This window comes from Brachyistius frenatus, unplaced genomic scaffold (genome assembly GCF_029030835.1).
Source record: "Brachyistius frenatus isolate BFR_SWC_R1_liver_20210118 unplaced genomic scaffold, ASM2903083v1 Contig_157, whole genome shotgun sequence".
NCBI lineage: Eukaryota > Metazoa > Chordata > Actinopteri > Embiotocidae > Brachyistius > Brachyistius frenatus.
In genome coordinates this window covers 142,022-158,839 of record NW_027210756.1, presented here as the reverse complement: position 1 = coordinate 158,839, position 16,818 = coordinate 142,022, and the positions used below count along the sequence as shown (strand labels likewise).

Genomic DNA, 16,818 nt, shown 5'->3' with positions numbered 1-16,818 from the left:
AGATGCATTTTTATACAAAAAAAAAATAGCACCTTTGAAGATGTTAACATAAACTTAATCCTCAACATATGTCAGAAAAAAAAAGTACAGGGTACCACCAGCACCAAATGCAGAGGATGGAAAAAAAGGTTTTATTTCCTAAAAGTGTGACTTTTCAATGTCAGATTACTTGCTGTAGTCCAACTAGCATGATACTTGTGTGTTGATATGAGAGTTGTGTTAAAAATATGAGCAAATTGGGGTTTTCTTTTTGGCTTGTGCACCCACTGCTGAGTCAACACCAGCCACCGGATCTTACCTTGGGTGGGAGTTCCACATCTGGCAGGCGGATCCAGGGCCCACGATCCTCTCTGATTTGATGTGCCTGTGGAGCCGGGATTTCAGAGGTAGGGTCCGAGTTCTGACGCACCAGCTCTCTAGAGTGGATGGGGCGGGGGGTGGGGGTGAGGGAGGGATCCTGGGTGGGGAAGGCGGACATGGTCTTAGTGGGCTGGTCACAGAGGGACTGCGAGCGAGGGACAGGGGCAGCGTAAGGCTTCAGTGGAACCAAGTGAGCCATCTGGAACTGCAGAGGACAGGAGCAGCAGCAGCAGCGCACCAGGAGGGAGGAGCAGCCGAGCGGAAGGAACAGCGCACGAAAGAGTCGGAGAAGCAGGTCGAAGTGGAGAAGAATGCAAGGAGATTTTTAAACATGTAGGAACAGTGTGATAACAGAAGGGAGAGATGGGAAAGGAGGGAAAAGAAGAAGAAAAAAGAAGGTGTAAGCTAAAGATAAAACCTTTGAAGAAATCAGGGCAGAAAGGCACAAGCAGTTGTATCCTCCATCGTTTTAATCCAGAAGGTTTGAAGGAACTGTACTTAAAACCTTGGGAAACACCCACCTTGCCCTGCCCCCCTTGTGGTTCAACTGGCCTCTGCATCGGTGGGGTCTGCGCAGACTGGACCACTCCTGATTGGCTGATTGAGTCAGAGCGCAACTGGATGGCAGTGTCAGAGACAGTGGTGCAGATTTTGGGTGAGCCCTGTCTGTTGAGCTTGCTTCGCTCCTCCACCTGGAATACAGAAAGTGTAAGAGGGATTTACTTTGTAGTCTACAGAAGCTCGACTGTGGCATGTAGTGCTTGAAATGCAGTTGACATTGCTACCTCACGGGCCCAAGTAGGTTTGTTGTTGGGCTCCAGGTTTTTGTTGTAGTGGTAGAGCTGGGGCTTCTTTTCCTGCTGCTGCTGTTGCAGAGACACCAGGTAGGCATGCTCCTGCTGCAGCTGCCTCTGCAGCCGCTCCGACTGACGCTGTTCCTCAAGCTGCTTGCGCTTATACTCCTGAGAAAAGAAACACGCGTTGTTGGCCTCGGAACGGACCCAACAGAAAGTTCATACAGGTCTCAACCAAACCACCACATCTGCAAACACCACGTCTGAACTGACTTCAACTACAGGCAGAGGTTTGCATATTTAGCTGTCCACCACTGATTTCAACCACTGAGATGATAAATGTTTCGAGCTTTATCATATTGAAGTTTTTCTATTTTAGTACAGGAGTCAATTACCAGCCTTCATCAAAAGAATATTGATCATGTCTGTAGCTAAACCCTTCTTTGTTGAATATTAAACATGAGAGTCAGTTCACTTATTGGTTTTTCATTGAGAATTGTAGGTATGAGCCTCTAAGACTGCATTCATAAGGAAACAAGAAATAACAGAAATAGCAAAGCTTCACAGATTAAAATGAGAGTTTCACTACAACATAGACTCAACTTCTCATTGCTTTTTCTACAGCTAAGATCAGATCAAGTAAGGGGGCTCTCCCTCTCTGAGGGTCTGATATAAATTTACATTTGATACATTTAAATGTACAAAGAATTACAAATATTTTTAAGTTAAATGCATGTTGTCATTTGTTCCTCTCAACTCCTTAACTCGAAAATCCTTATAGGCCACAAAGTAAATAACTAGATCTACAAATCAGTTTTCATTAGGATGCTCACATATATGAAAGCATGCGAGTGTACAAACACAATTTTAATACTCATTTTGTTTGTGGCTAGGCCAGGGATTAAACTCATTTCTAAAATTTTATAATTTATTCCGTGTGTGTATGTATATATATAATATATCTATATCTATATTAGAATCAGTTATCTACTCCTGTTTCTGTTAATAACTTCATCTAACCAGGAGCCTTACTGTCTTCAAATATATTTATTCCCCAATGAAAAAGAACACCAAACTAATTTCTATTTTTAAAGTGGGTTTTTTTTTTAAATTTTAAATTAAGCAGCGTTTTGTGGCTGACTGCACGCTTCCTGTAGCTGCCAATCAAATCTGTTCAGTAGCTCGTCTTGATTGATGCCTTTTGTTAGTTTTCATAGACATTTTTGACACTGAATATTTATTATTCGACACACATACTACATGCTACTATCTTTACAACATCTAAAGAAAGGCACTACAGAAAGATTCTTATTATGAAACAGCTGCAGGAAGTGGTAAAATTGGATTGGCAGATTAAATGAAAATAGCAGGAAAGGAATAGAGTTCATTTTTGGAAAAGAAATGAGTTGTGCGCTAACAGGAGGGAAGGCTATACCTACTGTACACAAAGGACATATTAATCAAACTGGAGACTGTGTTCAAAGAAAGAAAGTTGGTCATGAGGCACATATACTAAAATATTTGCCTCAGCCTAACAACACTGTTCCTGGGGTTTGCTGCACAAATCATCCCTGCCAATTGCCCTTGAACACAGCACTGACCCCTTAAACCTACAGCATGGGCAGTGCCTGGTGGCTCACTATGAAGGCATGCGTACACATACACAGGAATTATGTGTCTGTGTGGACTAGGATGGATATGTGAAAGAAAATCTCAATTGTCTCATGCAAACAGTAAACAGGATTGGGTTATTTCTCCCTCTACAAAACAGGAACAAAGAGTTCAGTCCTAATGACAGCAACTCCTACGCTCCACAGGAGCGAGCTGAAATGAAGATGCCAGGAGTGTGGCAATTCTACCCGTCTATGCAAGAAAGATAAACCTCTACACTGAAAACTGGCCCAAAAATCTAGGTCACTGCATGCCTTTTTAAGACATGCAATATCGTGGGAGCTGCATCCACACTCTGGAACATGTAGAACGGAGCTGCATCAAGGTGCTGCACATTAAGGAGCAGTGGTTTTGATGAAAAGAGAAGTGACTCATGCTGGCACATGAAGTATGTGTCGGTGCTAATCTATTCATCTCCTTGATTGATAAGGTACTATAACCAAGAGGTGGGCATGGAAGTCTCTGCAGTCCAAACAATGCACGATGAGGGAGTATAAGTACTAGTTACCATAAGCAGCGCCTGCTCCTGAAGCAACTGCTGCTGAAGGATTTCTAACTGCCGCTGCTCTTCTTCCAACTTATGTCTGATGAACTCCTGAGGAAAGGCAGGGGGCCAGGAAGGATAAGCATTAAGGTGGTAAAAGAGAAATGAGAGTATATGGAGGAGGGGGTAGAAGACGGACACGGATAAGAGTTTATGTAATGTCACTTCAGTAACAGAAACCATGTGCTGTACAGACATAAATCAAACATTTACTGACAATTAATTTAAATGAGAAAGCACCAGCCCTGTTTTAATAGATGGAAAAAAAGGTATAATTAAAACATGAAATCGCTATAGGCTCAAATAGAGATTCTGATCAATTGCTAGATTTAGAATAATCATAATGTTGAGCAGCACACTGTGACTGTTAAAAGGTACCTCGCTGACATAAAATCACTATTTGGCAATACAAGGTAACGTTGCTATGATGCCAGAGTCTTGTGTTACTGAGGGTAGACTGGAAACAGAGCATAAGAGAGCTCACCCACAGAAAACTCATCTCTGAGTAAATACACTAATTTAGACCCTTGCTGCTATGGCAACCTACTCATGGAATTTCACCACCAGAGCAACTTGCAGTGTTGCTGATGGACACTCCCACACTCCGCACCGATTGGCTGACTGCAGCCCCTCGTCTCCTGTGGTTGGTTACCTGCTCCCTCTCTGCCAGCCGCCTGTCCTCCTCCCGTCTCATATCGTCGAGTCTCCGATGGGGACCTTTTTCTTGCTGCCTCACCATCTCTCGCTCTTTTCTCTGTTGCTGGGAGAGACGGGTGACAGGAAAAAGGAGAAATGAGGAATTAGCCTGCTTATGAGCACATTCTCCCCTGCAAAACACTGGGAAAAAAATATGAATAAAAGAAGCAGGAGTGTAGGCCAGAGAATAGAGCCTGTCAGTCATTCTCAAAAACATACATACACGTATTGAATCCTGATCATCTTTTGAGTGTGCGTCTCTGATTCGAACTTGAAATGACAGTTTTTCACTTTTGAAAAGGAGCAGTCGTTATCTACTTTAAAAAAAAAAAAGGGAATCTGAAACAACAAGATATATTCTTTGTGGTGAAATGATGGCACCAGACTTGGCAGTGACACAAAACACTCCTGTCCACTCGGTTGTTCTCAGCACTTTACCGTTGGGCAAAAAAGAGCCAGACAAGATGGACGAGGAGGGGGACGTAGATTAGGGTGGTGCAACCTCACTGCAGTAAAATACCTCGCCAAACTGCACAGTACTTATGACAACAATAGCAATACCAGTGAAATTATACATCTCATCTAAATCCCACATAACCCCTGAAAGAGTTCACAGTTGCTGACACTTTACAGGCAGTCCATCAATTTACTGCGTTATGTAGGTATGTCTTTCACAGTGTTCAGCAACATACTTTTCATAAATACTGTCTAGCACGACATTTTATCGCCTCGGTGCTGTGCGTCAACTTCAAAGCCAGTTCAGATGTTGGGCAGAAGAGACGACACGTTGTGATTGATACACATTCAGGGGATGTCAAATATTTGCATGTGTATATCAACTCTATGTCAGTCGCTACAGTACTTAACCAACACTTGCACAGTATATACAGTGTACAAATTAACATGGAGAGAAAAAAAATTGTTCTGGGCAGAAATGTTATGGATGAAGATAATAAAATAAAAACATAAAATTCTGAGAGGATTATATTTCACCAGTGATCCAGATCTGGGAAGGCCAATATGTGATCATTTGTTTCTGCATCCAGGCTACTTTTTAAGATGTATTGAGCTGTGAATGTGTCTTCTTGGTTACGCAGTTTACTACAGCTAGATATACATCTACCAAAATTGTGATAATTTTTGGAAGATAGTGATGTGTCACAAACCTTACAATTATCACACAAACAAAAGACACAATGTTACAATAAAAGAAAAAAGGAAAATATGTCAGGCTTCCTGAAAGGGAGAGTTTGACATTTTGGGAAATATACTTATCTGCTTTCTTGCCAAAAGAATGAAATGATAAAGAATGATAACCGCCTGAGGTGTGTATATTAAATATGAAGCAGAAGCCAGGACTCAGTGAGCTTATCTTAAAGACTGGGAGCAAAGGGAAGATATCGCTATGAAGGCTATGAAGTTCAAACATACACCTATCAACACTTCTAAAGTTGTTGTTGCATCTCTTTTGTCTCATCCGTACAAAACCACATGACATGTTGTAGTTTTAGGGAGAATTGTGCGCCGTAACTATTTCTCTCTAATCACAGTGGTTGACAAGAAATAGTTTAAGCACAACAATTACAAGTTTGAGGTGGTAACAGGCATCGTTTCTAACTTTGGAGCGAGTGAGGGTTCATATTTAGCATTTTGATATGGAAGTGATAATCTCTCATTTTCCTCAATGTCAAACTACTCCTTTAAAAAGCATCAATTCTGTAATTGACTATTACCTCTTCGAGTCGGCGACGCTGTTCCTTCTGCTCTTCAATGCGTTTCTGTCGGTCGTGCAACAGTTGCCTCTTGTGCTCCTCGGGATCCCGGCGCTGCGCCGCCAGTTGGGCCTGCTGCCTCTTGTGAGCCTCGGTGCGCTCTTTGTTCTCCTGCTGCAGACGCTGGAAGTCTCGCCTCAGGGTGGACTCACCAGGCACATTGAGGATTGAACTGATGATCAGAAACGAAGACACGGAGGCAGAGGATTTTCAGCGATGATTCACTCACAAAACTACATTTTGGGATTTTTACTTGCACAGAAATGAACATTTTTAAGTACCTTGATTCCCTGTCATCTCCACGATTTTCATCTTCTTCGTCACTACCGCTGTACTCGTACTCTGTCTCTTCTGTAAGAGAAATCCGAACAAAGAATGAGCAGTCATCACGGCCTGTGCTGAACCCTGTGAGGCTCCTTCCATCTCTTTTGCTTACCTTTCTCTCCCCTTTTCTTGCGCGTGCGGTCAATATGGTCTTTGAGCTGAATTCGGACCTGCCGTTCAGTGGGCTGGTCCCTGATGAAGGAATGCTTGAGCAACTGCTCTGTGGATGGCCGGCTGGGATATGTCTTCACCAGACAGCCCTCTATAAAGTCAATAAATTTCTTGGACCTGGAAGAAAGGGGGAGGTTACAGGATGATAAACTTGAAAGGGAGCGCGGGAGCGCCGGGAGGCCTGCAACAGAAATAATCCTGATCCAACAATAATCAGAGATTCAAATGGGACATCTGTCTTTGGCAAATTTCCCACATTCAGCATTTTCCAGGTGGAAATCATGTGTATCAGTACATCAAGACATTTCTAGGAGCCTTTCTTACACAAGTGTGACCATAAGCACTGGAGTTTCCCAGTTCATGCTAGCAGGCCTTTGTGACACACTGTAGTAAAGTTCACTCTCACAAAATTTCACTCAAATTGAACATCTTCACACAATAATACGATCACTATATAATTCAATGCACTACAATAACCATGCAATGAATACTAGCTGAATGAGTTCAATCATGTTCAAAGGCGATACCCCAGGGTTACTGAGTTCATTGTATTAGATTTAAATTCTTGATCATGAAAATGTAAAACCTGTTATTATATTTACATAATTGTTTATTGACACAACATTGACTGAGAGCTGCTTTATGATCACAGTTATAAAAATTGTGGAAGAAACATTGCACTCCGAATGCTGCAAGACCATAAACTCCATTAAGTAATAAGAGATAGGAAAAGTAATATCTTTAGCCTCTTGTCTTGCTCACAATCATATTTGTCTTGGTATTGAGACAAAGTATGTGACATTTTAAACTTTGAAATCTGAGAGAAGGACAGCTACCACAACCTCACCCAAAGTAACCTGAAACAATATCTGCTTTGGGAAATTGAATTTTCCTGCAATTTCTTGTACAATCATCATTGTTTCCACTTTGTGCTGTTCTCATTAAGTGTGTTTTACATGCAGTTTGCCTGATTATTGTTGTAATGCAGAACCCTGGTTAGGAAAGTAACCACACTGTTACACTGCATGTAAATGTGCCCTCCCGCTGTTACCTGTTTTTTCTCCATTCGGGTAGATTGCATGTATTTTCTGAATTAGGCTAATAAATGATTGCAGATTTATTAATTCAACATCATGCAAAGCGATCATTTACAAATGTTTGAAATTTACACTGCCCATAGAGAGGCAGTTTGTTGCCATTTTATCCGATTCTGCATCACACTACATACAAATGTTTCTATGTAATTTGATGGGAGACCCACTGGAAAGAAAAATGTATTTACTGCACAGTACCAAACAAAATAAGTTTTTAAAAAAGCAATTGAAAAAGAGAGAGCAGGAGGGTTGCTAACTCACCATTTCTTGGATTTTAGTTTTGGAGGGGGATTCCTGGGAATCAGAAAGAGGGCTCTCATCGGGTGCATGTCACACAAGGCTACAGAAATAAAAGAGATTATGAGTGTTAAATCCTCCTACCCATGCTGAAATCTGTGATACAAAAAGGCACGTTGGAATAAATGAAATGTTAGACAGAGAATTATCTATAGCCACTCATGGTAGTTTGCAAAATATTACTAGCCACCATTACACATGTTTTCTTGTATCCTCAAACATGGTTACAGCTGCTGTTATCCAATCTTTCCTGGTGCCTCAGGCTTATTGTTACATTGAATGTAAGAGCAAGGACTGTGAGTCATTGTGTTCCCAGCGTAGGTAGGTAGCTAAACCTGACTGGTTAGCTTTGGTGTTTCACAGTAAATAGGCTTTTGTAACACATATGCAACGTGACTGAGTCAGCCAAAGGCAATGGGGGGAATTTCACTTTAGTATTTTAAGAGCCACATAAAAAACAACAACTGAGGAATAACAGCATATAACATGTGCTTCATATTATGTGCATTGATGTAAAGGAACCCAGTGACAGGTTGTTAGCAGTTTTGTCAATCCCCTGTCAGTAGAAAGGATTTAATACACCGAGTTACAGTGTGTTTTATGACATACCTGGAGTGAACTGTTCTGTTTGTTGAGGCTTTAAGTAGCACAGACAGTCCAAAATGTCTGTGTTTAAATGGATTACCTTTTACTGACTGTACAGATCTTCTTTTATATGTTCATGTACCTCAGGTAAACAAACAGAGTGGGTATGTGTCTGCTAACAAACCAGGTGAACAGAAAAGATCCTTAATAATTCATGTTTTCCAAAACAAGCTAAAGAAGCTAAAAGGCAGCATGTGGCTAGAGGCTTGCGAGACACACTGATTAGCAACCAATGTACTATCTTACCCTGTAATGTTCATGAGCACTTTACTATAAATGGCTCAGTGATGCAACTCAATGAAACAGTGACGTGTATCATGTATAAATTTTGCCAGCCCTGATTTAAATGCAGGTCATGTGATCAGTACAGATATTTCGTGTGATAATTTGACTAAAAACATCACTTGCCGATGCAGAAGCTTAAAGACCCCCCCCAAGACATATGAGAGGTGAAAAATGCTAAATGCAGAAATCCGACTGTTGTTGCTGAATTTTTTTTTAAATAATTTTTTACAAGAACAGAGGAGAGGGAAAAAGGGCTTGGCAGAAAATAATTTTACATTATTTTTACACTACATATAATTCATATCTAGATCATTTCACACACCTGTGAGTAAAGAATATAAATGAGAAATGTTGGGCTGCGCTAATAACGAGAGCACAATAATTGTAACAACAACCCCCGTGAAGATATCAACAATGAAGCTAGCAAAGATCACGTTTTCACAATTCTCATTCAGCTAACGGAAGTTTCCCACAGTGACGTTACTGCAAAAGCACTTTACTTTCTTAACGGCAGAAAAATATTAATTTAAACTTCCTGAATCAATAAATTAAGACACAAACAACATTTCAATCCTACCGCGGGGAGGTAGACAACAGGCTGCAACCTAATTTTCATCAAAAGAAGCCATACTCATACTCGGAGCTGGACAAATAACACTGGTCTCCATGTACAGTCAGCTGTGAGACAAGCGTGTAGGGGCCGCCCACGAAACCTACTACATAGTCTGCAACTCACCAAAATCTCTTCACATATCAATGGTCTCCTGTGAACCGCTGAACCACCAATAAGCTACTGGTGTGGAGCCACTGCTTTAACCCAGACATTCTTCACTAAACATTTTAGCAGCTACTCTCAGTGAGATTTTCTATGCTTCTTTGGTTTCACACTGAATCTCCAGGCAGACACATCTCCCTGCTAAGCAGACCAGAGATCTGTACAATCAGCCTCCACGGGCCAAATGCCAGCTCACGACCACACTACCTTGATTACAGTGAGTCAGCTGTCCATCTGAAGACACAGACAACGAGGCTGCATATGTAAGACAGACTCATTCATGATGTTTGTTCGAATGAGTTTCGAGGCGATGATAAATGATCTGCTGCGGAGTACATAGCAGTGCACGATTCAACGACATGCAGGTAAAATCGGTTTGCACAGAGTTTGTACTTACGAGGAGCTCCCTCTGCCATCTCAATGGCTGTGATCCCCAAGGACCAAATATCACTCTGCAAAACAAACAGTGGACCAGGTCAGTGTCTATTTTAAAAAATGTTCTTACGGCATAGTGAACGCATAAACAGAGTGCTGCTGTTACCCTGTAGTCATAAGTAGAGTCTGGGTTTTCATCACAGGCAATGACCTCCGGTGCCATCCAGTACGGTGTGCCGATGAAGGTGTTCCTACGCCCAACGGTCCGGTCCAACTGAGCGCTTACCCCAAAGTCAACTGGAGAAAGGAATCAGAGGACGAAAAGGTGTGAGACTATGAAGGATAACACACAAGAGAGCTACTTTTGAAAGGAGTCAACATACCAAGTTTGACCTCCGCGTTCTCTGTTAGCAGCACGTTCTGGCCCTTGATGTCCCTGTGGATGACTTTATGGGCGTGGAGGTGAGAAAGGCCCTGTTCACAGACAAAGAGGTCCAGATTAATCAGTAAATTGTGTCCTCTGCGCCATGTTTGTTTTGACTGGTGTCCTCTCACCCTTAGGATCTCTCTGCAGATGTAAGCAATCCAGTCCTCCTTTAGAGAGCTGCCCTTGGTGTTTTTCACCAGGTCGGTCACTGATCCTGCCCCACAAAACTCCATCACCAGCTAGGCACAGACAAACACGCATTTAGTGGTCACAGTTAATGAGGCATGCTGATATAAAACCATCAAAGCGGGTACAAAGGTAGACGGACCCAAAGTTGGTCATCGTGTCCTGGTGGACTCTTCTTGACAAAGGCACCGTAGTATGTGGCTATGTTGCGGTGGTGGCTGTATTTTTTCAGCATGTTGATTTCTGCTTTGATCTCCTCTTCTTCCTCCTCTGTAACGTCCATCACCTTGATGGCAGCCAGCTGGCCCGTCTTCACGTGACGGCCCTGATTCAGGAACAAGTTAGATCAGTGCTCAGTACAGTTTAAAATCACTCCGTTTCTGAAACTCTTTCAAAAAAATTGCCCATTAAGTGTGGAAAATTGCTTCTTTGTGATTTTATTGTTCTTATTTGACATTTTCTTTAACTGGAGTGCCTTATCTTCCTGTCACCACCACCTTAAACGTATCAGCCTGATAGCTGAAAAATTTACTGATATAGCGGTAAAATAAATCTGCTGTAATCTGGGGAATTATTGAACAGAACATTTTTTTTAAAAAGAGCAGGCATTAAAGAAAGCTTTGTAGCCACATTTCAGCTTTCTGACGTTGGATACGTGACAACTAGAGCTCCACTGATATTGGATTTTTGGGGACGATGCTGATACAAACATTAGGGAGTAAAAAAATTCCAATATCGATATATTAGCCAATATTATTTTTGTATATGCTGCATAAACAGTATATATATATATATCAACCCAGAATTTTTGCAATGATCCCTCAAAGGGAATGGACACTGACATCAGTACACTAAAACAGGAAACTTCACTTGGAATTGAATAATTATAAATAACCATATGAAAAAAAAAAAAAATAGAAAAGTTTACACCAAGCTGCATTATGCTCTGTAAAAAACATGTCCATATCAGCCAACATATATGGCTATACCAATGTACAATATCTGTGATAGGGCAATATCGGTTGATAAAATCGGCCATCCGATAGATCAGTTAGTCTACCAACAACCGAAATGTCAAACGCTTTAGTCTCCTAGAGAGTCCTACTCACCTTGTACACCTGTCCATATGTCCCATTGCCAACGACCTCGACCAGCTCAAAGATTCCTGCTGGATCCTGTGGAAGAGAGAGGTCGATTCATAAATCATACAATATTCAGATGGAGCAAGGTCACATACATCAGGTCATGTTTTGTCCTTTGGTAAGCCACCTCAGCGTAACATTGTAAGACACAAAGATCTCCATGTTAAAAGAGCATTTCAGTGAAATAAACTCCAATTCAGCTTGCTTTTTTCCAAATTTTGGAAAAAGCAAACACTGCAAACACTACATTTAAGGCAAACCATATTTATTTTAGATTTTAAGTGGGTGATGCTTGCTTTGTTCTTCTTTGAATCCTCCACATTTACACTTCAATGCCGACCCTAAGTGGAGGTTGTATTTCATGTTGTTATACTCATGTTTCTTCAGTCAGCAGTCACCCTTAAATACTAAAATCCTACTGAACTGCACTTGTTCTAGCAACTGCTGCAATCTGTTGGCACCAAGGTGGCATTAAAACAAGCCTAAATACAAATCACTGCTGAGACACTGCGGAGAACATACAAAAAAAACAAAAAACAGCCTCCATTATTTTACAGGGGATTTTTCTATCATCAGAATTTCAGAACCTGTGTACCATCATTAAAGTGTGCTTAGCTGCAGATCTGTAGATGACATCAAGAACACTGTCATAAAAACAGATGGGCCTCTTTTGAACAGAAACCATACATAACCACAAGAATAGCCCAGATGGTTTCTACCATGTACACTAAAGACAAGTTAAATGCTATATTTTATTTCCATATATCCACCCAAATCACTTTAACTCACTCTTCCCACCCACCCACTTATTATCCACACACAAAACTTTACATGGAAGAAACAGACAGTCTGATACACTAAATATTGATACTAGATTAGATATACAGAGATGGATTCTGACAGCACGGATGTAAATTCTGCCTTTTTCTTGATTTGCTCATTTTATATTTCATCGCTGTGAACACATATTTCACTGACACTAATAATGAGTAGGTTGCATTGACTCAATTATGCAACGCCCCTCCCCCAAGAGACAAGGGAAAATGACAAGCAGTTCCACTTTCATGTAATTTCAATATGGCTTTAAGAAGATGTGTGGGTGGTGAGACTGCTGCTTTGGGTTTAGATTGTACACCATGACCTATCCTGCTTTCATCTATTTCCAATGATGGGTTTTCTGTCTTCCGCAAGGGCGGGAAGATTTTCCTTTAGGACAAGGAATTTGACTGAAAAATAGCATACAGGAAAGATCTGGCAGTGAAGCTGGGAAATGACCACACATTCGATGCAAATGCACGTAGCTCAAATAATGGCATAAACATACTGGTGAGATTTTGAAGCGCGTTATGTATAGGGACACAAAAGAGGTGGAACCGTGACGTAAAACAGGAGGCAAGAGAATGATGGTATGGAGTGGAATAATGTAATGATAGAGTGGGTGGCTCGGCAGAGGCGGCAGCTTCGCCCACGTCCAGCACAGAGAGTTGGATGAGAGGAAGGAGGTGATAGAGAAGGGGAAGGGTACAGTTCTGTTTGAGCAGTAGCACCACCAGCACACACAGTTAAACTACGGGGTACCTGGAGGAGAAATTTACAGTCAGCCTGCTGCTTAGAATATAAAAATAGCAGCTCTGATACCTCATATGGACATAATGATAACATGTTAATGTGGAGAATTCGAAAATGTCAAGGTGTGATGAGCAAAGGAAGAGCAATAGCAGTTCAACAGAGTATGCACTCTAAAAGACTCGTGATAGTCCGAGGGGAAGATGACAACACATTTCCTGCAATGGTGTCAACTTAGCGGACAGTTGCAAAAAAAAAAAAAAAAGACTGCCCTATCAGTGGTTTACAGCTGCAACAATCCTCAAAATCACAATGCAAACCCTCTCATTCCCTAAATAACAAGAGAACATTAATCTAATGTTTATAAAATGGAAGATGTGTAAAATCATAATAACGATGTCAAACAATACTAATAACAACATGACAAAGAAGAAAATGTGGCTTGCATATTTTTAACCATTTAGTACCCATCATGTAAGTGTTTTTTACAATAAAGCTCTGTGAAAGCACAAACCAATCGCAGCCAAAGCTTTTATTAATATTACAGCAAACATTTTTCTAACACTTACGTTACATAATGCCAAACATCTATTTTGACTGCGACAAAATAAAATCACAAGACACAATTTCTCATGAGTTCCATTTCCAGAGGGCTTATCAGCATCCAGTAGTCTCAAATTTATTTTATCAGAGACTGAAAATAGAACATAAAAGTCCCTTTTCAATTCAAACTGAAAACTGGGGAAAGTGACATTTTTGTTGGCATTTGTCACTTTTGGTTGTCTTATTTCTGAGAGTCTACCTTCCTATGCCACCTGTAATCACAATTGTGAAGGTGACTGATTTTATCCAGCGCTATTGTCATTGAAATTAAGTGTCTCTGCACAAATGATCTGTTGGTGCCTGTGTGCAGTCAAGTGTTGTTACGTAACACTGGAGTCCTTCTTTATTCTGTAACACATTTCTTTAAACAATTGATGTGACGGAGCCACTGAAATGTTTTGTATCCTTTAGAAGGACTTTGAAACTATTCTTCTAAGAGTGGATTAACGTTTGTGAATTGTTTATGTAGTTCGCGAGCACAAAACGCAAGAGCACGGGCGCGCACACGCACACACACACACACACACACACACAGACGTGCAATGGTTTCACACAATCCTATTATTCAACAAGTGACAATAATACCCGAGATATGCTGCAATGTGCCTACAAAAGCACTTGACAAGAAAAAGGCTAGCTAGTAAACATGAATCTAAACAATGCTGAATTTAAATTACTCAAAAAGAATTGTGCAAATGTGGTAGAAAATACATTTGGCACATTTGTCTGAGCTCGAGGAAACACACAATGTAGGATGGTGAGTTACATTTACTATTAACATAACTTCTGTTTGTTTATGAGAAAACTACATGTTGAAATGGTGAGACCACAAAATCAGAGAAACAGTTTCACACTTATCTCTGATGGAGGCTGGCCATGCAGAAACTCCTCGTAAAATGGAGGTAAATGGGATTTCAATTGTACGGTTCAAACTCGGCAGTAACTTTACTTTACAACGACGACTGCTGACTGGTCAGCTGAGTGATCAATTAGTAATTGCTATAGCAGATGTGAGGACAAGATCCATAACCAGCTTCCCCCAACGAATAGAGCCATGTGTGCAGTGGAATGCACAGCCAAGGACAAACAAACAAACCCTGCACCTACCTTACTCCTCTTAGGGGCAAACTGTTGCTCAATATACTGATACTGGGTGTTGTAAATATACTGTATAAATATACAAGAAATTGTTTGGTTTTTACCACATTGCAAAATTCAAATATTACTCCTATTCGCAACCTACACAACAAATTGCTGTGCAGTTCTTCAGAAAGCTAATAATTCATAATTCAGTCCTTTTGGGCCAAAATGTGCAAGAAATCACTGAGATTCTCCTGCAATTGATAATCCAATTGCTGGATTCAATTAAGGGATTATTTATCGGAGTCTCTATCATGTTCTCATATTTCCAGTTCACATAGATTTGTGATAAAATAACTGGGTGACTTTTGTCTGTGTGCTGTGACTTTGAAAAATGAGATGGGGTTCTCAAGTGAACCATCGGAAACAAAAAAGAGGTCAGGCAAAGAGTTATGACAGGAACAAACAATCAGTATTTGAGAAAAACTGCCCATAGCTGCTGTTAAGCCACATACATTTCTGAAAAATACAATGACATTCTACAGTTTTCAGATGGGACAGGAAACAAAATAAAAACGGACCTTTTAATTAACATCACAATTTATATACTTCCTGATTTTGGTGATTACGATCTTTTCCATCACGGTAACCATCGCGAGGTAAGTCAACACTTCTTATACTGGCCTCGGGACCTCATTCTTGGTTCTTACATTAGTCTCAATGATGCCATTAAGTAACCTTTGGTCATTTTAACTTTGGACAGCGATTAAAAAGGTTATCCAATATAAAATAAAACACTATAATTATGTTTAAAACCTGTACTTTAGTAGGTGAAACAAGCCTGTAATTTATCTCCTCAAACAAACAGCGACTGAATTCACAAAAATATTATTTCTATAGCTAATAGGGGGGGTGGGGGGGGGCGTCTTCAGTAGATTTACTGATGTAAAAAATTATACACCATTCTGGCAGCTTCCATTGTGATGGGAGGATACCGACGTCAACACATGCCATCACAACACCTTCAACGCTCCTTGACATTGATTCTTCAAGTCCCAGATCTCTACTGGAGGTATGACCACCGTTCTTCCGAGAGATATTCCCTCAGTTAGTGTTTGGATGATGTAGTGGAGAGCAATGTCTAACAAGTTGATGCAAAATCTCCCACAGGTGTTCAATTGGGATGAGATGAGGTGATTGTGAAAGCTGCATGATTCACATTATATCATCAAACCATTCAGTGAATTCTCATGCCCTGTGGATCCCCCACAGTGCCCCCCACTGTCATCCTGGGAGAGACCACTCCCTTCAGGATAGACACGTTTTATCATAAGGATAAAGGTCATAACTCGGAGGCACACTGCAAATAATTACAGAACTGTTTTAAGGGACCCAAACAATGTCAGCAAAATGTCTCCTTATAGCATAACAGAGTTGCCAGATTCCCTGCAGGTCAAACGTTCAGGTTTTCCCCTTAATTTATCACACACCTGTGCATCAAAGAGAAGTATCAGAGCTACAGTCTTCATTCAGAAACTGCACACTGGGAAAGATATTTTTTTTCATCAACAAAGAATAACATTCCTTCCTCCATCTTTTCATTTCTTGACAAGCAAAGCATTTCTAATGTTACAGAAGGGTGATCAAAAACACCAGGACGGTTTTTAAGACTGAAGCCCTCAAAGACCATTGAAAACACCAAGGAACAAAGTCCAGGATATTTTTGTGCTAAACCTGACAAAGTTATATATGTTGTATTTTACAAATATACAGTATCAGAGTCTTGTCAGGAATCCAAACTAAAACAAAAAGACCAAATCCAAAATTAACGAGGTTATGGTCGGAGGATTTGCCATTAAACTCAGACTCCAATCTGAAAAATGCACCAACAAAATGACATGTTGTGAATCGTAGTTCAAAGTATTAAAAAAAAAAACAACATCCTCATCTTTCAATGAAGAACATGATCTTCACGGCTGCTGCATGTAATGAAAAATAACAACATGGTGTT

At 40.6% G+C, this 16,818-nt stretch overlaps 1 protein-coding gene across 6 annotated transcripts in view; it reads right to left on the bottom strand.

The window, feature by feature from the left end:
• The window catches only part of mink1 (misshapen-like kinase 1), a 29,360-nt gene that overhangs the window by 10,523 nt on the left and 2,019 nt on the right, over positions 1-16,818 (bottom strand). For 2 of the 6 annotated variants that reach the window (XM_069716462.1, XM_069716464.1), the window contains exons 2-16: positions 11,526-11,591; positions 10,559-10,741; positions 10,359-10,469; positions 10,187-10,277; positions 9,970-10,100; positions 9,826-9,880; positions 7,688-7,766; positions 6,274-6,449; positions 6,119-6,188; positions 5,799-6,009; positions 4,022-4,129; positions 3,334-3,420; positions 1,146-1,322; positions 882-1,052; positions 299-565 (exon numbers count right to left, since the gene is read on the bottom strand). In XM_069716462.1, coding sequence (XP_069572563.1) covers positions 299-565; positions 882-1,052; positions 1,146-1,322; positions 3,334-3,420; positions 4,022-4,129; positions 5,799-6,009; positions 6,119-6,188; positions 6,274-6,449; positions 7,688-7,766; positions 9,826-9,880; positions 9,970-10,100; positions 10,187-10,277; positions 10,359-10,469; positions 10,559-10,741; positions 11,526-11,591 — 1,983 coding nt within the window. The remainder of the gene's footprint in view (positions 1-298; positions 566-881; positions 1,053-1,145; positions 1,323-3,333; positions 3,421-4,021; positions 4,130-5,798; positions 6,010-6,118; positions 6,189-6,273; positions 6,450-7,687; positions 7,767-9,825; positions 9,881-9,969; positions 10,101-10,186; positions 10,278-10,358; positions 10,470-10,558; positions 10,742-11,525; positions 11,592-16,818) is intronic. The other 4 variants (XM_069716465.1, XM_069716467.1, XM_069716466.1 and 1 more) reach the window with 3 other exon arrangements.